The sequence below is a fragment of the Saccopteryx bilineata genome, chromosome 3 (assembly GCF_036850765.1).
Source record: "Saccopteryx bilineata isolate mSacBil1 chromosome 3, mSacBil1_pri_phased_curated, whole genome shotgun sequence".
NCBI classification, from domain to species: Eukaryota; Metazoa; Chordata; class Mammalia; order Chiroptera; family Emballonuridae; genus Saccopteryx; species Saccopteryx bilineata.
In genome coordinates, this window is record NC_089492.1 from 293,484,720 (window position 1) to 293,502,206 (window position 17,487).

Below are 17,487 nucleotides of genomic sequence, written 5' to 3' on the forward strand. Positions count from 1 at the left end.
CGGGCCATCCTTGCTCCAATGGAGCCTTGGCTGCAGGAGGGGAAGAGAGAGACAGAGAGGGAAAGCGCGGCGGAGGGGTGGAGAAGCAAATGGGCGCTTCTCCTGTGTGCCCTGGCTGGGAATCAAACCCGGGTCCTCCGCACGCTAGGCCGACGCTCTACTGCTGAGCCAACCGGCCAGGGCCTAAAACAGTTTTAATGAATCAGTTGCTGTGAATATGCCTCATTGCATTCATGTTTGAAGAGGTATGAAACCTTGTGCCAGAAAAGGCCAGAGGCCACACATTTTAAAAGGATCTGTTTGCAAAACTGGCCTTGGCTAGCAATTGGAAACTAGGCTTTGAGTGTTGTCTGAAGGCTAATTGATGTCTCACTGTACCTAGATTGTGCAAAAACAAAACAAAACAAAAAAAACACTGTGATTCACACTGAGCCTCTCCTTTTCTTCTGGAAGTCTGGACTTTGGTTTATGCTGGAGAGGGGCCTTCTTGTCTGACCCCCAGTGCTTCTTCTGACCACCTCAAAGGAGGGAGAGCAATGGAAACCTGCATGTGAATTCCCCAGACACCACCTGCCTTTTCCATTATGAAATAATGTTTTAGGCCCTGGCCAGTTGGCTCAGTGGTAGACCGTCGGCCTGGCGTGCAGGAGTCCCGGGTTCCCGGCCAGGGCACACAGGAGAAGTGCCCATCTGCTTCTCCACCCCTCCCCCTCTTCTTCCTCTCTGTCTCTCTCTTCCCCTCCCATTGGCCTCTGCCTCAGGCGCTAGAATGGCTCTGGTTGCAAGAGCAATGCCCCGGATGGGGAGAGCACCGCCCCCTGGTGGGCGAGCCAGGTGGATCCCCGGTCGGGCGCTATGAGGGAGTCTGTCTGACTGCCTCCCTGTTTCCAGCTTCAGAAAAATACAAAAAAAAACAAAAACCAAAAAACAACAACGGTTTATTCTTCATACATTACTGCCATACAATTTATTTATTTATTTTAGAGAGAGGAGGGGAGGCAGAGACAGACTCCAGCATGCGTCCCAACTGGGATCCATCCAGCAACCCCTCTAAGGGGTGATATTCTGCCCACCTGGGGCCTTTGCTCCCAAAGCCCATTTTTTTTAGCACCTGAGGCAGAGGCCATGGAGCTATCCTCAGCTCCCAGGGCCGATTTGCTCTAATTGAGCCATGGCTGTAGGAAGGGAGGAGAAGACAGAAAGAGAACCAAGAGGGGGAGAGATGGAGAAGCAGATGGGTGCTTCTCCTGTGCGCCCTGATTGGGAATTGAACCCAGGACATCCACATCCATGCTCTACCACTGAGCCAACCGGCCAGAGCCATTACTGCAATAAATCTTAATTGTGCATATAACTATATGCAAATTATCATGAAATTGTTTGGAAAACCTCTGGGTGTGGGGGTTGTCTTGTGGTTCCCCAATTATCCTTGTTAGTTGTATCAAAAATATTTATGTTTAGGATTATTTTGGTATCTCGTATTTTCAAAAGGGAGGATGGATTTTTTTAGAAGCAGCTCCGCGGTCACACAAAATGAGTGTGCCTTCTCTTTCAGGTCTTCTTTTTACCCAAGTCACAATGTTGTTGTTTTTTTTCCTAGCCAGAGAGAGGGAGAGAGACAGAGACAGAGACAGAGAGACAGGAACAGAGGGAGATGAGAAGCATCAACTTTTTTTTTTTTTGTATTTGTCCGAAGTTGGAAACGGGTAGGCAGTCAGACAGACTCCTGCATGTGCCCGACCGGGATACACCCGGCATGCCCACCAGGGGGCAATGCTCTGCCCATCTTGGGGTGTCGCTCTGCCGCAATCAGAGCCATTCTTGCACCTGAGGCAGAGGCCACAGAGCCATCCTCTGTGCCTGGGCAAACTTTGCTCCAATGGAGCCTTGGCTGCGGGAGGGGAAGAGAGAGACAGAGAGGAAGGAGGGGGGGGGGTGGAGAAGCAGATGGGCACTTCTCCTGTGTGCCCTGGCCGGGAAGTGAACCCGGGACTCCTGCACGCCAGGCCAATCCTCTACCACTGAGCCAACCGGCCAGGGCAGCATCAACTCTTAATTACAGCACTTTTAGTTGTTCATGGATTGCTTCTCATACATGACCTGACTGAGGGGGTCCAACCAAGTCAGTGACCCCTTGCTCAAACCAGCAACCTTGGGCTCAAGCCAGTGACCTTTGGGCTCAGCCAGAAACTGATGCCTCACTGTACCTAGCTTGTGCAAAAGAAAACTGAGCCCCTACTTTCCTTCTCATGCTCAAGCTGGTGAGCCTGCACTCAAGCTGGATGAGCCCACAGTCAAGCCAGCGACCTCAGTTTTTTGAACTGGGAACATCCCAGGTCAACACTATCCATTGTGCCACCACGTGGTCAGGCCCAAGGTCCAAAAAGTGAAACTAAAAAAAGGGAAGTATTTAGCCTGACCAGGCGGTGGCGCAGCGGATAGACAGTCAGACTGGGATGCGGAGGACCCAGGTTCGAGACCCCGACCGAGGTCGCCAGCTTGAACGCGGGCTCATTTGGTTTGAGCAAAACTCACCAGCTTGGACCCAAGGTTGCTGGCTCGAGCAAGGGGTTACTTGGTCTGCTGAAGGCCCGCAGTCAAGGCACATATGAGAAAGCAATCAATGAACTAAGGTGTCGCAACAAAAAACTGATGATTGATGCTTCTCATCTCTCCTTTCCTGTCTGTCCCTATCCATCCCTCTCTCTGACTCTGTCTCTATAAAAAAAGAAAACTCCTGCCCCCCCCCCAAAAAAAAAATCAGTTTGCTATATCTGTTGGGCAAAAAAAAATCAGTTTGCTATATCTGTTGGGCACATCCTCCCTCCCATGTTTCATCTTCTGAAATCTACACAGGACCAAATGTCACACCAGAAAGCCAAGCCCTCAAGTACTCTGTTAAAGACCACTCACCTTGCCTGACCAGGTGGTGGCGCAGTGGATAGAGCGTCCGACTGGGATGCGGAAGGACCCAGGTTCAAGACCCCGAGGTCGCCAGCTCGAGTGCGGGCTCATCTGGCTTGAGCAAAGAGCTCACCAGCTTAGACCCAAGGTCGCTGGATCCAGCAGGGGGTTACTTGGTCTGCTGAAGGCCCGCGGTCAAGGCACATGTGAGAAAGCAATCAATGAACAACTAAGAAGTCGCAACGCGCAACGAGAAACTGATGATTGATGCTTCTCATCTCTCTCGGTTCCTGTCTGTCTGTCCCTGTCTATCTCTGCCTCTGTTAAAAAAAAAAAAAAAAAAAGACCACTCACCTCGCCCTGGCCGGTTGGCTCAGCGGTAGAGCGTCGGCCTAGCGTGCAGAGGACCCGGGTTCGATTCCCGGCCAGGGCACACAGGAGAAGCGCCCATTTGCTTCTCCACCCCTCCGCCGCGCTTTCCTCTCTGTCTCTCTCTTCCCTTCCCACAGCCAAGGCTCCATTGGAGCAAAGATGGCCCGGGCGCTGGGGATGGCTCTGTGGCCTCTGCCTCAGGCGCTGGAGTGGCTCTGGTCGCAACATGGCGACGCCCAGGATGGGCAGAGCATCGCCCCCTGGTGGGCAGAGCATCGCCCCTGGTGGGCGTGCCAGGTGGATCCCGGTCGGGCGCATGCGGGAGTCTGTCAGACTGTCTCTCCCGGTTTCCAGCTTCAGAAAAATGAAGAAAAAAAAAAGACCACCCATCTCAATTTTGGGATTTCATGTGAACCGAGGACTGTATTACCTAAAGAACAGCAGGTAACCAGAGGGACCTTGGGAAAATGCATTCACTGCTTGTACAAATTCACTCACCTTTCTTGCACCTTCAAAGGGATTCTGCCCAGTTGTCCCAGGATACCAATCACCCTCCAGGGTCCCTGTGATGTTCTGGTTTGCTAAGGCTTCCGTGACACTGTCATAAAAGACTAGCCCACTATCTTTTTTTTTTTTTTTTTTACAGTCAGAGAGAGGGATAGACAGGGACAGACAGGAACGGAGAGATGAGAAGCATCAATCATTAGTTTTTCATTGCATGTTGCAACACCATAATTGTTGATTGCTTTCTCATACGTGCCTTGACCGCGGGCCTTCAGCAGACCGAGTGACTTCTTGCTGGAGCCAGCGAGCTTGGACTCAAGCTGGGACCTCGGGGCCTTGAACCTGTATTTTCCGCATCCCAGTCTGATGCTCTATCCTCTGCGCCACCGCCTGATCAGGCACTACTAACCCACTATCTTTAACATTAGGGACCAAGAGGCCAAGAAACCTTCCTGCCCTACTGGAACCAACTCTAATTGGCAAAATAGAACTGACATACTTTCCTGTCACTTAAAAAAAAATTTATTGGGTTTTAGGGAGACTGAGAGCGATAGATACACCTATTCCACTTATCGAGGCATCCCTTGGTTTATTCTTGCATGTGCCCTGACCACGGGTTAACTCCCACCATCTTGGCGTATTGGGATGATGCTAACTGAGCAATCCAGCCAGGGCTTCTTTTTACTTTTGCCATTTTAATCGCCAATTTCCTTTTACAGCAATACTGAATCAAAAGGAAAACTGTACATAATCCCACAAATTAACTACAAATATCTTCACACTACTCTTTTGTTCATCTATAGGTATACAGTTGAAATGACCAAAATAAGTGTTCTCAGGGGAGGAAATACGACAGGCTTAAAATGAAAAGCAGCTGTCTTCTCTATCACCCTACCCAATGGTGGTTGACCAACCACTTAATAACTATTTCTGTTGCAGTTCCTCTTGAGGCAATGTCTATACAATTCTATTTCATGGCTTATAGGCTTACCTGACTTCCTTTTATAATTTTATTTAAATTTCTTCTCCTGCATTTGCACCCAATTTTTATCACATTGTTGGTTGAAGCTCTAGTTTTGGTCTCCTACATAACGTATTAAATTTTAAGGCTCACTTCCTAAGGTAAGGATATAGAGATACTTGGACCTCCCATTATGAAATCCTCATGTGACAGCTCTGGGTTTCTTCCTAATATGCAAAATACCAGTGCCTACTGTTTATATTTTTAATTGCCAATTAAATAAATTATATCTAGGAAAATAGTGTAAAGCGAAGGGCCAAACAAAAAACAATCTCTATTTCTCCCTCTTTCATTCCAATCTCAAGTCCTCGGCCTTTTCTAGGAAGAAATAATAACATCAGAGTCAAATGAATTTAATTTTATTTTTTTAAGAGGGAAAGAGAAGCATCAACTTGGATTTGCGGCACTTTAGTTGTTCAGATTGCTTCTCATACATGCCTTGACCTGGGGGTTCAAGCTGAGCCAGTTATCAGAGGATCATGTTGATGATCCCATGCTCAAGTCAGCGACCTCCGAGTTTGCAACCTGGGACCTGTTTCACAAATTGATGCTCTATCCACCACCACTCAAGCAAATACTTTTTCTTTCCTCTTTCTTCTTTTTAAGTGAGAGGCTGAAGGCAAGGAGGCAGAGACACTCCCTTATGTGCCCTGAGTGGGATCCACCTGGCAAGGTCCCTACAGGACGATGTTCTGCCCATTTGGGGCTGCTGCTGTTGCTCAGCAACCAAGCTACTTCAATGCCTAAGGCGAAGCCATGGGGCCATCCTCAGCGCCTGGGGCCAAAATGCTCCAACCATTCCAGCCAAGGCTGCAGGAGGGGAGGAAAGAGAGAGCAGAAGAGAGATAGGGAGGGAGAAGAGAGGAAGACGGGGAGGGAGAGGGAGAGAGGGAGAGAAGTGGGAGGGGTGGAGAAGCAGATGCTCGCTTCTCCTGTGTGCCTCGACCTAAATTGAACCCAGGACTTCCACATGCCAGGCCAATGCTCTCCTGCTGAGCCAACAGGCCAGGGCCCATAAATACTCCTTTCTTAAGTTTGGTTCACATCTGGGGTACAATTGTCTTGTACAATATTTGAAGTTTCTTGAACAATTTGTACACCCTGAAGTCCATGAATAACTTTTCCTCTAGTTACAACCCTCTTTTTCTTTAAAAAGTTGTATTGCTTTTCCTAGTTTCAAAATTTTTCTCTCCAAAAGTTTCTACAACATCTTTAACTTTTTGATATTTAATTTTAGAAAGAAACATTGATTTGTTTTACTTATGTCTTCATTGGTTGAACTTGTATGTACCCTGATCAAGTGTCAAACCCACAACCATGGTGTTTTGGACAACACTAACCAACTGAACTACCTGCCGGGGCCAGCAATGTCTTTTTGACTGTGGTGTTCTCAATTTCTCACACTGCCTAGATTTTACTAATCCTGGACAGTAGTTGGCAACATCTTAAGCCTTTCTTTCAACTCTGTATAAGTTTTCTCTCATTTTTTTAAAAGCAAATCTTACTTTTAATTTCATAGTCTATTCTTGTTCTAACTTTTTAAGAGTATCCTAGATTTATTTTTTATTTGCAATGATTTTTTAAATTTAGAAATTAAATTTACTGGGTTGACACCGATCAGTAAGAGTATACAAGTTTCAGGTGAACACCTCCATGTCATTTGAACTGATTACATGTGTGAAAATCAACTCATTTTACATGACCATGTCATGATTTCTTGACTGAATCTCCATTTTAAATGGTTGGTTCCCCTGAATAACCTAATTATATCTTTCAGTCCCCCATCATTTCTAGAAATGTATTATAGGGATAACATCTGATTAAGTTTGGGTGGTTGTTTGCAATAAAAATGATAATCTGGTAGACAGGCCCAGTCTGAATTCTCTATTTCCTGCTAAGAGCTTTGACCGAAAGTTTTCTATCAGTGGTCATGCTCATACCTTCTCACCTAAATGCAGAACCAAAGAAATTTTAGTGCAGATACAAATAACTCGAGTTGGCTTTGGAAATGACAGGCTCCTGAGTTTTCCTGATAGAAAGCTGATTTAGTAATAAGGATAAGCTTGGTATTCTGCAGTTTAAATATACACTCCAAGCCAATTCTTACACATTTGGTCACCTGATGTCTAGGAAAAAAGTTCTCAAAGTGAACTTTTCCATCTTAATTATTTACAGGATTTCCCTCCCATAGTTTTTGCATATTGAGTAAGGGGTTTGTTATAGATGACAGCCTTCCCACCTTTGTTACATTTACAGAGTTTCTCTTTAGTATGAAGTCCTCGATGCCTAGTAAGGCAAGTCTGCCAGCAAAGAACTTTTGCAATGATTACATTTATAAGGCTTTTCCACCAGTGTGTGTGCTCTTTGGTGCATAATACCTCTCCCTTTTAAACCTTTTCCACAATGACTGCATTCATATGATTTCTGTTCTCCAGTATGAATTCACAGATGCTCAAGATGTGATCCCTCTTTAAAAGTCTTCCCACAGCGGTTACATTCACAGGGTTTCTCTCCAGTGTGAATCTTTTTATGTGCAACAAAGATAAGAGTTATGGCTAAAGGACTCTCCACAGTAAGCACACAAAGACAGTTTCTCTCCAGTGTGATGTTTCTGATGCCTGGTAAGGTGACACTGTCTGATCAAGGCCTTTTCACAATGATCACATTCATTCATACGGTTTTTCTGTGTGTGTTCTCTCATGTTTTCTAAGAGCTAACTGACCACTGAAGGCTTTAACACACCTGTTACACTGGAAGGGCTTCTCTCCAGTGTGTGTTCTCTGATGCACGATGAGGAGATATCTCTGGCTGAAGGCTTTAACACAAATTTTACACTTGTAGGGCTTTTCTCCAGTATGTGTCCTCTGATGAACAGTGAGGATCGATCTCTGGCTAAAAGCTTTTCCACAATCATTGCATTCATAAGGTTTCTCTCCAGTATGGGTTCGCTGGTGCACAACCAGCTGTGACTGCTGCCGAAAAGATTTCCCGCAGTGGTCGCAGTGGTAGGGTTTCTCGCCGGTGTGTGTTCTCTCATGTTTTCTGAGAGATGACCCGTCACTGAAACCTTTCCCACAGTCAATACATTCATAGGGCTTTTCACCGGTGTGTCTTCTCTGATGGAGAATGAAGTGAGATTTCCATTTGAAACCTTTTCCACAATGACTGCATTCATAAAGTTTCTTCTCTCCAGTATGAGTCCGCTGATGCACCAGAAGCTGTGACTGCTGCAGAAATGATGTCCCGCAGTGCTTACATTCACAGGGCTCCTCCCCAGCATGCATCTTTTTATGTGCAACCAAGTCAGAGTTCCGGCTGAAGGACTGACCACAATGAGCACACACATAAGGTTTCCCTACAGTATGAATTCTCTGATGTCCAGAAAGCTGACTCTGTTGGTTCAAGAACTGTTCGCAATGATTACATTCATCAGGTTTCTCATCCGTGTGTGTTCTCTCGTGTTTTCGAAGAGCTGACCGACCACTGAAGGATTTAACACACACGTTACACTGATAAGGCTTCTCCCCCGTGTGTGTTCTCTGGTGCACATTGAGGAGGTATTTCCATTTGAAAGTTTTTCCACAATGATTGCATTCATAAGGTTTCTCTCCAGGATGGCTCTGCGGATGCAGCACAACTTGCGATTGCTGCTGAAAAGATTCCCCACAGTCACTACATTCATAGGAATTCTCACCGGTGTGAACTGTTTGATGTGAAAGGTGACAGCTCCCAGTGATGGCTTTTCCACAATGATTGCATTTATATGGCTTCTCTCCATGGTCTGTTTTCTGGTTCCCCAGCTTAGAGCAAGAGTGGACACCTTTTCTACATAGGTTACATGGAGGTGGCTTCTTTCTGCTCTGAATGATGTCACAGTCAGTAAAAAATGAGGTCATGCAGAAGGCATCACTGTTGTTGTCACATCCAGGACCACCAACAATTATTTCAGTTTGTACAAAGCATGCATCACCCTCATCACACTGACTTTCTCCAAAATGCACTGGTTTGTTTTCATTCATAGACATGCTATGATTAATGACATTTCCATGGTTCTTACAATCGTTGCTGTTCTCTGCTGAACACGTTCTATTATGGAAACAAACAGAAGTACCACAGTGCAAAGAGTCACTTCTGACAGTATATTTATCAGGCTTTTGATTTCCCAATTCAACATCTGCAGGTTTATTCGAGCGAGTGCTCTGAGGACAGGCGCTAGCACTTTCAAGATCCTCACAGGGCTTCAGATTAGCCCGGCCTTTCTGACGATTAACGCAAACTGAAGTCTCTTTCAACTTTTTAACCTGTGCGCTGAGCTTGGGGAAATGTGTTTTGGCGGGTAATGCTGGAGGTAAAAGGCCTACTACACTCAGATAACTTCCCTCAAGGTCATGCTCACAAGGTTCCTCTTGAGCAAGAAGTCTCTCCTCTGAGGTAAGGACCATGTGATTCCAAGGTTCCTCCTGGTGCTCCTCTGGCTGGTCCTGCACTTCTCCTACTGACACAGACCAGGGGGCTTCCTCCCCTACACAGTATGTCGTTTCTACCTGGAAGGATGGTTCTTCCACAGCCATATCCCCTTCAGAAGCTGACTCTTCCTTTTCCAGCATAACCTTCCAGTCTGAAAGAGATCCAAAACGCCTGAATTACTGCAGAAGCCTTGGGGGGTGAAGGGAGGGAGGAAAGATGAAAAAAAAAAATGAGAGGTGTCTCTGGATTTGTTTAAAATCAATGGACTGTAATTTCATGCAGGATGTAAAAGAGTGGGATGGATCAGCAAGTAGGAAATCACTGAGAAAGTACAAAAAACAAGCAAAGGTAATGAAGAAAGATTCCAAGAGAACTGGCCCTCAAAGAGGGAGCAGAGGAGTAAGTATGAGTGGAAAGATTTTTTTTTTTTTGCTAGAGAGGAAGGGGATTGTGTGAGAGAGAAAGAGACAGAGAGAAACATCAATTCATTTCTTGTTCCACTTATTTATGCATTCATTGCTTGATGCCTGTATGTGCCCCAACCAAGGATCAAACCAGCAACCTTGCCATGTCAAGAACAATACTCTAAACCAGGGGTCTCAAACTCAACTCAGCATGTGGGCCGCAGAGCAAGATCACAGCCATTCGGCGGGCCGCACTAGGTCTACAAAAGGCAACTGTTACGCAACACTTTTCTCACTGCAGTTGAAAACAAAAAAAAATCAGTACAACAAACACAATGGTACATGCAGTTTACTCAGTGTCACAAAACGACCAGAAACTGTAGTTCGCATCACAACTGCTGTTAACTAAGCTAATATCTAGCTAGGATGCTAGAGAAATGAAAAATACAAGTAGGCCCCTAGGCTTACTTAATTTTATCCAAAATATTTTGAACTTCGTGGATTAGTCTGCGGGCTGCACAAAATTGTTCGGCGGGCCGTGAGTTTGAGACCCCTGCAAACCTCTGGGCTACCAGCCCAGGATGACAGTGTAAATATTAAAGGAGAAATCCGCCTGACCAAGCGGTGGCGCAGTAGATATACCATTGGCCTGGGATGCTAAGGACCTAGGTTCAAAACCCTGAGTTTGCCGCCTTGAGCGTAGGCTCATCTGGCTTAAGTGTGTGTGGGCTCACAGACATGACCCCCTGGTTGGTGGCTTGAGCCCAAAGGTCGCTGGTTTGAGCTAGGGGTCATTGTCTTGGCTGGAGCCCCCTAGTCAAGGAACGTATGAGAAAGCAATCAAATAATAAGTAAGGTGCTACAACTATGAGTTGATGCTTCTCATCTCTATCCCTTCCTGTCTATCTCTCTCGCTTAAAAAAAGGATGAAAAGACTGCTTAAGTTACCCGGTTTACTTTCAGGCATAAAAGAGTCAATAAGTGAGTCTCATAGGCTGTGCGGCACACGGATGCATGGCCAGCACACAGTATTGCTTGTATCACCACACTTTGTATTATCTAAATGCAATTTTCATTCTGTTGAAGATGTTGAGCTAGAAGCTGCCAGTGTAGGACCCTCACCAGGATCTTCAAAAATTACCCTTTTCCTGGACACTCTGCCCATTTCAGTTGTGTAGCCACCTGTACCTAATACTCTCACAGTCTCTGCTCAAGTCCCCATCCTTTGCTTTCCATGCCTGTGCTAAGGAGACAGGAATCTTCCACTTAAAGTTTTCACTACACTCTCTGGCCACCCCTTGACTTCCAAGAGGATACATCCCTCATGTCACACAAAGAGCCTCTTTCCGTTTTTGGGCAAGGTCCTTATCTACACCCAACAACCCCCAAGATCAACACTATTCTCCTTCCTAAGATTCTCTGTGTATGTCTGGAATGTTGCTTATGAATCCCCAATGATGAGGACAAAAACAATTCTTTTTTAATTTTGTGACACAGACAGAGAGACAAAGATAGGGACAGAGAGGAACGGAGAGAGATGAGAAGCATTAGTTCTTTATTGTGGCTCCTTAGTTGTTCATTGATTGCTTTCTCATATGTGCCTTGACCAGGGGGCTACAGCAGAGCAAGTGATCCTTTGCCCAAGCCAGTGACCTTTGGGCTAACACTAGCAACCATGGGGTCATGTCTACAACCCCACGCTCAAGGTGGTGAGCCCACATTCAAACTGGATGAGTCCATGCTCAAACTAGCACCCTCAGGGTTTCAAACCTGGGTCCTCTGCGTCCCAATCCAATGCTCTATCCACTGCGCCACTGCCTGGTCAGGTGACAAAATTCTTTAAAAAATTTTTTTTGCCTGACGAGGCTGTGGCGCAGTGAATGGGGCGTCAGACTGGGATGCAGAGGACCCAGGTTTGAGACCCCAAGGTCGCCAGCTTGAGCTCGGGTTCATCTGGTTTGAACAAAAGCTCACCAGCTTGGACCCAAGGTCACTGGCTCGAGCAAGGGGTTGCTCGGTCTGCAGAAGGCCCGTGGTCAAGGCACATATGGGAAAGCAATCAATGAATGAATAACTAAGGTGTTGCAACGAAAAACTGATGATTGATGCTTCTCATCTCTCTCCGTTCCTGTCTGTCTGTCCCTGTCTATCCCTCTCTCTGACTCTCTCTGTCCCTATAAAAAAAATAATGCCCCTGGCCGGTTGGCTTAGTGGTAGAGCGTCGGCCTGGCATGCAGGAGTCCTGGGTTTGATTCCCGGCCAGGCACACAGGAGAAGTGCCCATCTGCCTCTCCACCCCTCCCCCTCTCCTTCCTCTCTGTCTCTCTCTTCCCCTCCTGCAGCCAAGGCTCCATTGGAGCAAAGTTTGCCTGGGCGCTGAGGATGGCTCTGTGGCCTCTGCCTCAGGCACTAGACTGGCTCTGATTGCGGCAGAGCAACGCCCCAAGATGAGCAGAGCATTGCCCCCTGGTGGGTATGCCAGGTGGATCCCAGTTGGGCGCATGCGGAGTCTGTCTGACTGCCTCCCCGTTTCCAGCTTTGGAAAAATACAAAAAAAAAAAAAAAAAAAAAAGGAAAAAATAAAAATAAAAATTTTATTTATTGATTTTAGAGAGAAAAGAATGGGGCGGGGGATATCGATTTGTTGTTCTACTTATTCACACATTCATTGGTTGAGTTGTCATATGCCCTGACTGGGGATTGAACCCACAACCTTGAAATATCAGGATGATACTGAGCTACCCAGCCCTTTTTTTCTTCTTTTTTTAATTTAGATTTATTAATTTTAGAGAGAGGAGAGAGATGAGAAAGATAACAAAAAGAACGGGAAAAAGAAAACCAAAAGATAACAAAAAGAACGGAAAAGTTACAGGAAGCATCAACTCAGAGTAGTTGCTTCTAATTATGCCTTGACCAAGCAAGCCTGGGGTTTTGAATAGGCGACCTGAGTGTTCCAGGTCAACGTTTTAACCACGGTGCCACCTCAGGTCAGGGCCAAAACCTTTTACAAATGAAACAATAACCCAATAAAGGTGAGTGAATGGGTATTTGGTGATAAGGAGAAAAAAAATCTCTAGATGGATAAAATGGGTTTAAGTTGTGTCTGGTTATTGGAAACCGAGCGAAAGAGATTAAACCTTCTATAGCAGTGTCTTTGTCAAGATCATGAAAAGAAGAGAAACTGTTGGTCAGCCAAAGAGTACCATGTATGATAGACAGAGGAAGACAGGGCTGGTGAATCAAATTGAGCATGTCATTTGAAGATCAACGCTAATCATAGCAGGTGAGACTTCAGAGGAAGAAGTGATAGGCTGCAGGCAAGACGTACAGAGTAAAAAGGAACAAAAAAACCCAAGAGATAAATTTAAATTTAAATCCTCCAGGCCAGGGATCCCCAAACTTTTTACACAGGGGGCCAGTTTACTGTCCCTCAGACCATTGGAGGGCCAGACTATAAAAAAAAACTATGAACAGCCTGACCAGGTGGTAGTGCAGTGGATAGAACGTCAGAATGGGATGCAGAGGACCCAGGTTCGAAACCCTGGGCTTGCCTGGTCAAGGCACATATGGGAGTTGATGCTTCTAGCTCCTCCCCCCCTTCTCTCTCTGTCTCTCCTCTCTCTCGCTCTTTCTCCTTTCTAAAATGAATAAAAAATGTAGCCTGACCTGTGGTGGCGCAGTGGGATAAAGCGTCAACCTGGAACACTGAGGTTGCCGGTTCGAAACCTTGGGCTTGCCTGGTCAAGGCACATATGGGAGTTGATGCTTCCTGCTCCTCCCCCTTCTCTCTCTCTCTTTCTCTCTCACTCCTCTCTCTAAAAAAAATCAATAAATAAATTTTTGGCCTGACCTGTGGTGGCGCAGTGGATAAAGCGTCGACCTGGAAATGCTGAGGTCGCTGGTTCAAAACCCTGGGCTTGCCTGGTCAAGGCACATATGGGAGTTGATGCTTCCAGCTCCTCCCCCCCTTCTCTCTCTCTGTCTCTCTCTCTGTCTGTCTCTCCCTCTCCTCTCTAAAATGAATAAATAAAAATAAATAAAAAAAATGAATAAAAAATATTAAAAAAAAAACAAACAAACTATGAACAAATCCCTATGCACACTGCACATATCTTATTTTAAAGTAAAAAAACAAAACGGGAACAAATACAATATTTAAAATAAAGAACAAGTAAATTTAAATCAACAAACTGACCAGTATTTCAATGGGAACTATGCTCCTCTCACTGACCACCAATGAAAGAGGTGCCTCTTCTGGAAGTGCGGTGGGGGCCGGATAAATGGCCACAGGGGGCCACATGCAGCCCGCGGGCCGTAGTTTGGGGACCCCTGCTCCAGGCGAAGGAAAGGACACACATGATGCTAAGTGAAAACAGCCCATTAGAAAAGTACAGAGCCTGACCAGACGGTGGCGCAGTGGATAGAATGCTGGACTGGGACGCTGAGGACCTAGGTTCGAAACCGTGAAGCACAGGCTCATCTGGTTTAAGTAAAGCTTACCAGCTTGAGCCCAAGGTCGCTGGCTTGAGCAAGGGGTCACTCACTCTGCGGCAGCCCCGCGGTCAAGGCACATATGAGAAAGCAATCAATGAACAACTAAGGTGCTGCAACAAAGAATTGATGCTTCTCATCTCTCTCCCTTCCTATCTGTCTGTGCCTATCTGTCCCTCTCTCTGTCTCTCTGTACACAAACTGCACTATTTCAAATACAGGACATTCTAGCACAGTGGTAGTTAACCTGGTCCCTACCACCCACTAGTGGGCGTTCCAGCTTTCATGCCACTATTACATACTAACTGTTGACCAGTCAAGACAGGACAGCAGTCAGACTCTGTTACAGGGCATTTATATTGGGACCACACCCGACCTCTTTCTGACCACCTGGCCCACATCTGCAGGCGGCCAAGTAACTGACCCGCATCTGCGAGCAGCCAGGTACCTGACCCCGGGTCCACACCCGCCGCTCGATCTGGCGGGCAGTTTATGACTGCTATTGTTGCCCAAAAACTAGCAGTTCATCGTTTTATTACCCCGTAGACAAAGAACTCCATGGTTTGAAGCTTCTTTCTATGACAGAAACTGCTGGACAATGGAGACACCAATTAACTCGTATTTTCATCTGGATTCCTGAATTTTAGGGTAATAGGGTGACATTCTAGGAAACCCCCTTGGACTGCTAAAATTAGCCGATGTCTCGCTACTTCGCCCCATCACAAAAAAGTGATGCCATTGGCTAATACGTGCTACATAAAATTTTATAAAACGCACAACCACGGATACTCACTAACTTAGTCTCATCTCGACAAACTCTCGCTCAACCACGACACTTGTAACGTCGCAACCATGCAACAGACTTCAAGCGCATAAGTTTTATTCACGTTACGTAAGTGAAGCTAAATCGTTATGTAATTGAAACTAAAGTCAGGACGTAGTTAGATTTCTGAGAGCACGCACGTGCTTATAGCTTCAAACAAAATATTGTGAAATATCATGAGCCCATATTTCAAAAGAAAAAATACGCACGCAGCTATTCGCCAGAGTATCTGAAGATGGGTTTCATAGAATCTGTTGCAAATAAACAACATCCAATGTGTTTATTGTGCCATAAAACATTATCCAACTAGGCAATGAAGCCAAGTCGATTGCGAGAACATCTTTCTACAAAGCATCCAAATGACAAGGACGAACCCATTGAATATTTTCAGAAAATATATAAAAAATTTCAAAATCCTTCAACTATCGTTGCATCATTTAAAAACCAACATATGTGACCTGTGGTGGCAAAGTAGATAAAGTGACAATCTGGAATGCTGAGGACCCAGGTTCGAAGCCCTGGGCTTGCCTGGGCAAGGCACATATGGAAGTTGATGCTTCCTGCTCCTTCCTCCTTCTCTCCCTCTCTTTTTCTCTCTCATTCACCTCTCTTCTCTCTAAAATGAATAGATAAAATCTAAAAAAGAAACAAGCTTATATTAAAAAAAAACCTTTAAAAAAATAAAAAATAATAAAAAATAAAAACCAACATACAACAAAAAAATATGGATTAATTGCCACTTATCGCATTTCACAAAAAATTGCAAAAAGTGGTAAAAGCTGTAATATTGGAGAAACTATAATAATACCATCTATAAAAGAATTTATTTCAGTCTGACCAGGTGGTGGTGCAGTGGATAGAGTGTTGGACTGGGATGCGGAGGACCCAGGTTCGAGACCCAAAGGTCGCCAGGTTGAGCACGAGCTCATCTGGTTTGAGCAAAGCTCACCAGCTAGAGCCCAAGGTCACTGGCTCAAAGGGGTCACTCGGTCTGCTGCAGCTCCCCGGTCAAGGCACATATGAGAGGGCAATCAATGAACACTAAGGAGCCGCAACGAAGAATTAATGTTTCTCATCTCTCTCTCTTCCTGTCTGTCCCTCTCTCTGACTCTCTCTCTCTGCCAAAAAAATAATAATAAAAAATAAATTAATTAATTAAAAAAAAGAATTTATCTCAACAGTAATGCATCAGGATATACCTCAAATTTTTTTTACAGAGACAGAGAGAGAGAGTCAAAGAGAAGGATAGATAGGGACAGACAGACAGGAACGAAGAGAGATGAGAAGCATCAATTATCAGTTTTTTGTTGCGACACCTTAGTTGTTCATTGATTGCTTTCTAATATGTGCCTTGACCATGGGCCTTCAGCACACCGAGTAACCCCTTGCTCAAGCCAGCAACCTTGGGTCCAAGCTGGTGAGCTTTGCTCAAACCAGATGAGTCCGCGCTCAAGCTGGCGATTTCCGGGTCTCGAATCTGGGTCCTCCACATCCCAGTCTGATGCTTTATCAACTGTGCCACCGCCTGGTCAGGCTATACTTCAAATTTTAAAAACAGTTGCCCCTAAGCGATAGCACAGTAAAGTGACAGATTGATGAAATGGCAGTTAACGTTGAAAACAATCTTTTAAGTATTCTCCAAAACTCTTCATTTTCCATGCAATTGGATGAATCTACCATTGCAGATGATGCTTTATTTATGGCATATGTATGCTATTTTGATAAAAACAATATATTATGAGAAGAAATGCTACTTGCAATAAATCTCATCACAGATACAAAAGGATTATCTATATTTAATACTGTGAGAACATACTTTATAAAAACAGACTATTCCTTTGAATAATATTGTTGCATGTGCTACTGATGGAGCACCATCAATGGTAGGTTGCTATCGTGGATTTGTTGCTTATTTGAAGCAGAAATTGCCAAATGTTTTATGTATTCATTGTGTGGTGCACAGACAACATCTTGTAGGAAAACATCTAAGTACAAGTCTCCCTTCATCATTAATTATAATAATTTGAGCAGTAAACCAGATCAAATCCAAAGCAAAAAAATGATAGAATGTTTCGGCAGCTTTGCTAGGACAATAATAAAGATTTTATTAAGTTACTTTTGCACACAGAAGTTCAGTGGCTGTCAAAGGGTACATCTTTGGCTAGATTTTTAGCATTATATGATAGTGTCATACAATTCTTTGAAAGTAATAATGAGACCAATCTGTGTCAACAGTTAAAAACAGTAAAGAGTGATGTCTTTTACTTGGCAGATATTTTCAAGAGATTTAACCATGTCAATTTGCAGCTTCAAGGACCTAATAAAATTCTTATAGGTTGCCAAAGTATTGTGCTATTATTTATTGACAAACTTGAACTACTTTGTCATAATCTATTGAAGAGAGAATTTCATCAGTTTCCTCAATTATCATCTATAAAAGATGATGTGGCCCTGGCCGGTTCGCTCAGTGGTAGAGCGTAGGCCTGGTGTGTGGAAGTCCC

At 44.9% G+C, this 17,487-nt stretch overlaps 1 protein-coding gene across 2 annotated transcripts in view; it reads right to left on the minus strand.

Annotated features, from left to right (window-relative positions):
* The window catches only part of ZNF544 (zinc finger protein 544), an 88,257-nt gene that overhangs the window by 59,200 nt on the left and 11,570 nt on the right, over nt 1–17,487 (minus strand). The window contains exon 5 of one of the 2 annotated variants that reach the window (XR_010730536.1): nt 6,010–9,419. Coding sequence is in view for 1 of the 2 variants with exons in the window: in XM_066270780.1 (XP_066126877.1) it covers nt 7,468–9,419 (1,952 nt within the window). In the remaining variant the exon portion in view is untranslated. Of the gene's footprint in view, nt 1–4,473; nt 9,420–17,487 lie in introns of those variants that run through there. The other variant, XM_066270780.1, reaches the window with a different exon arrangement.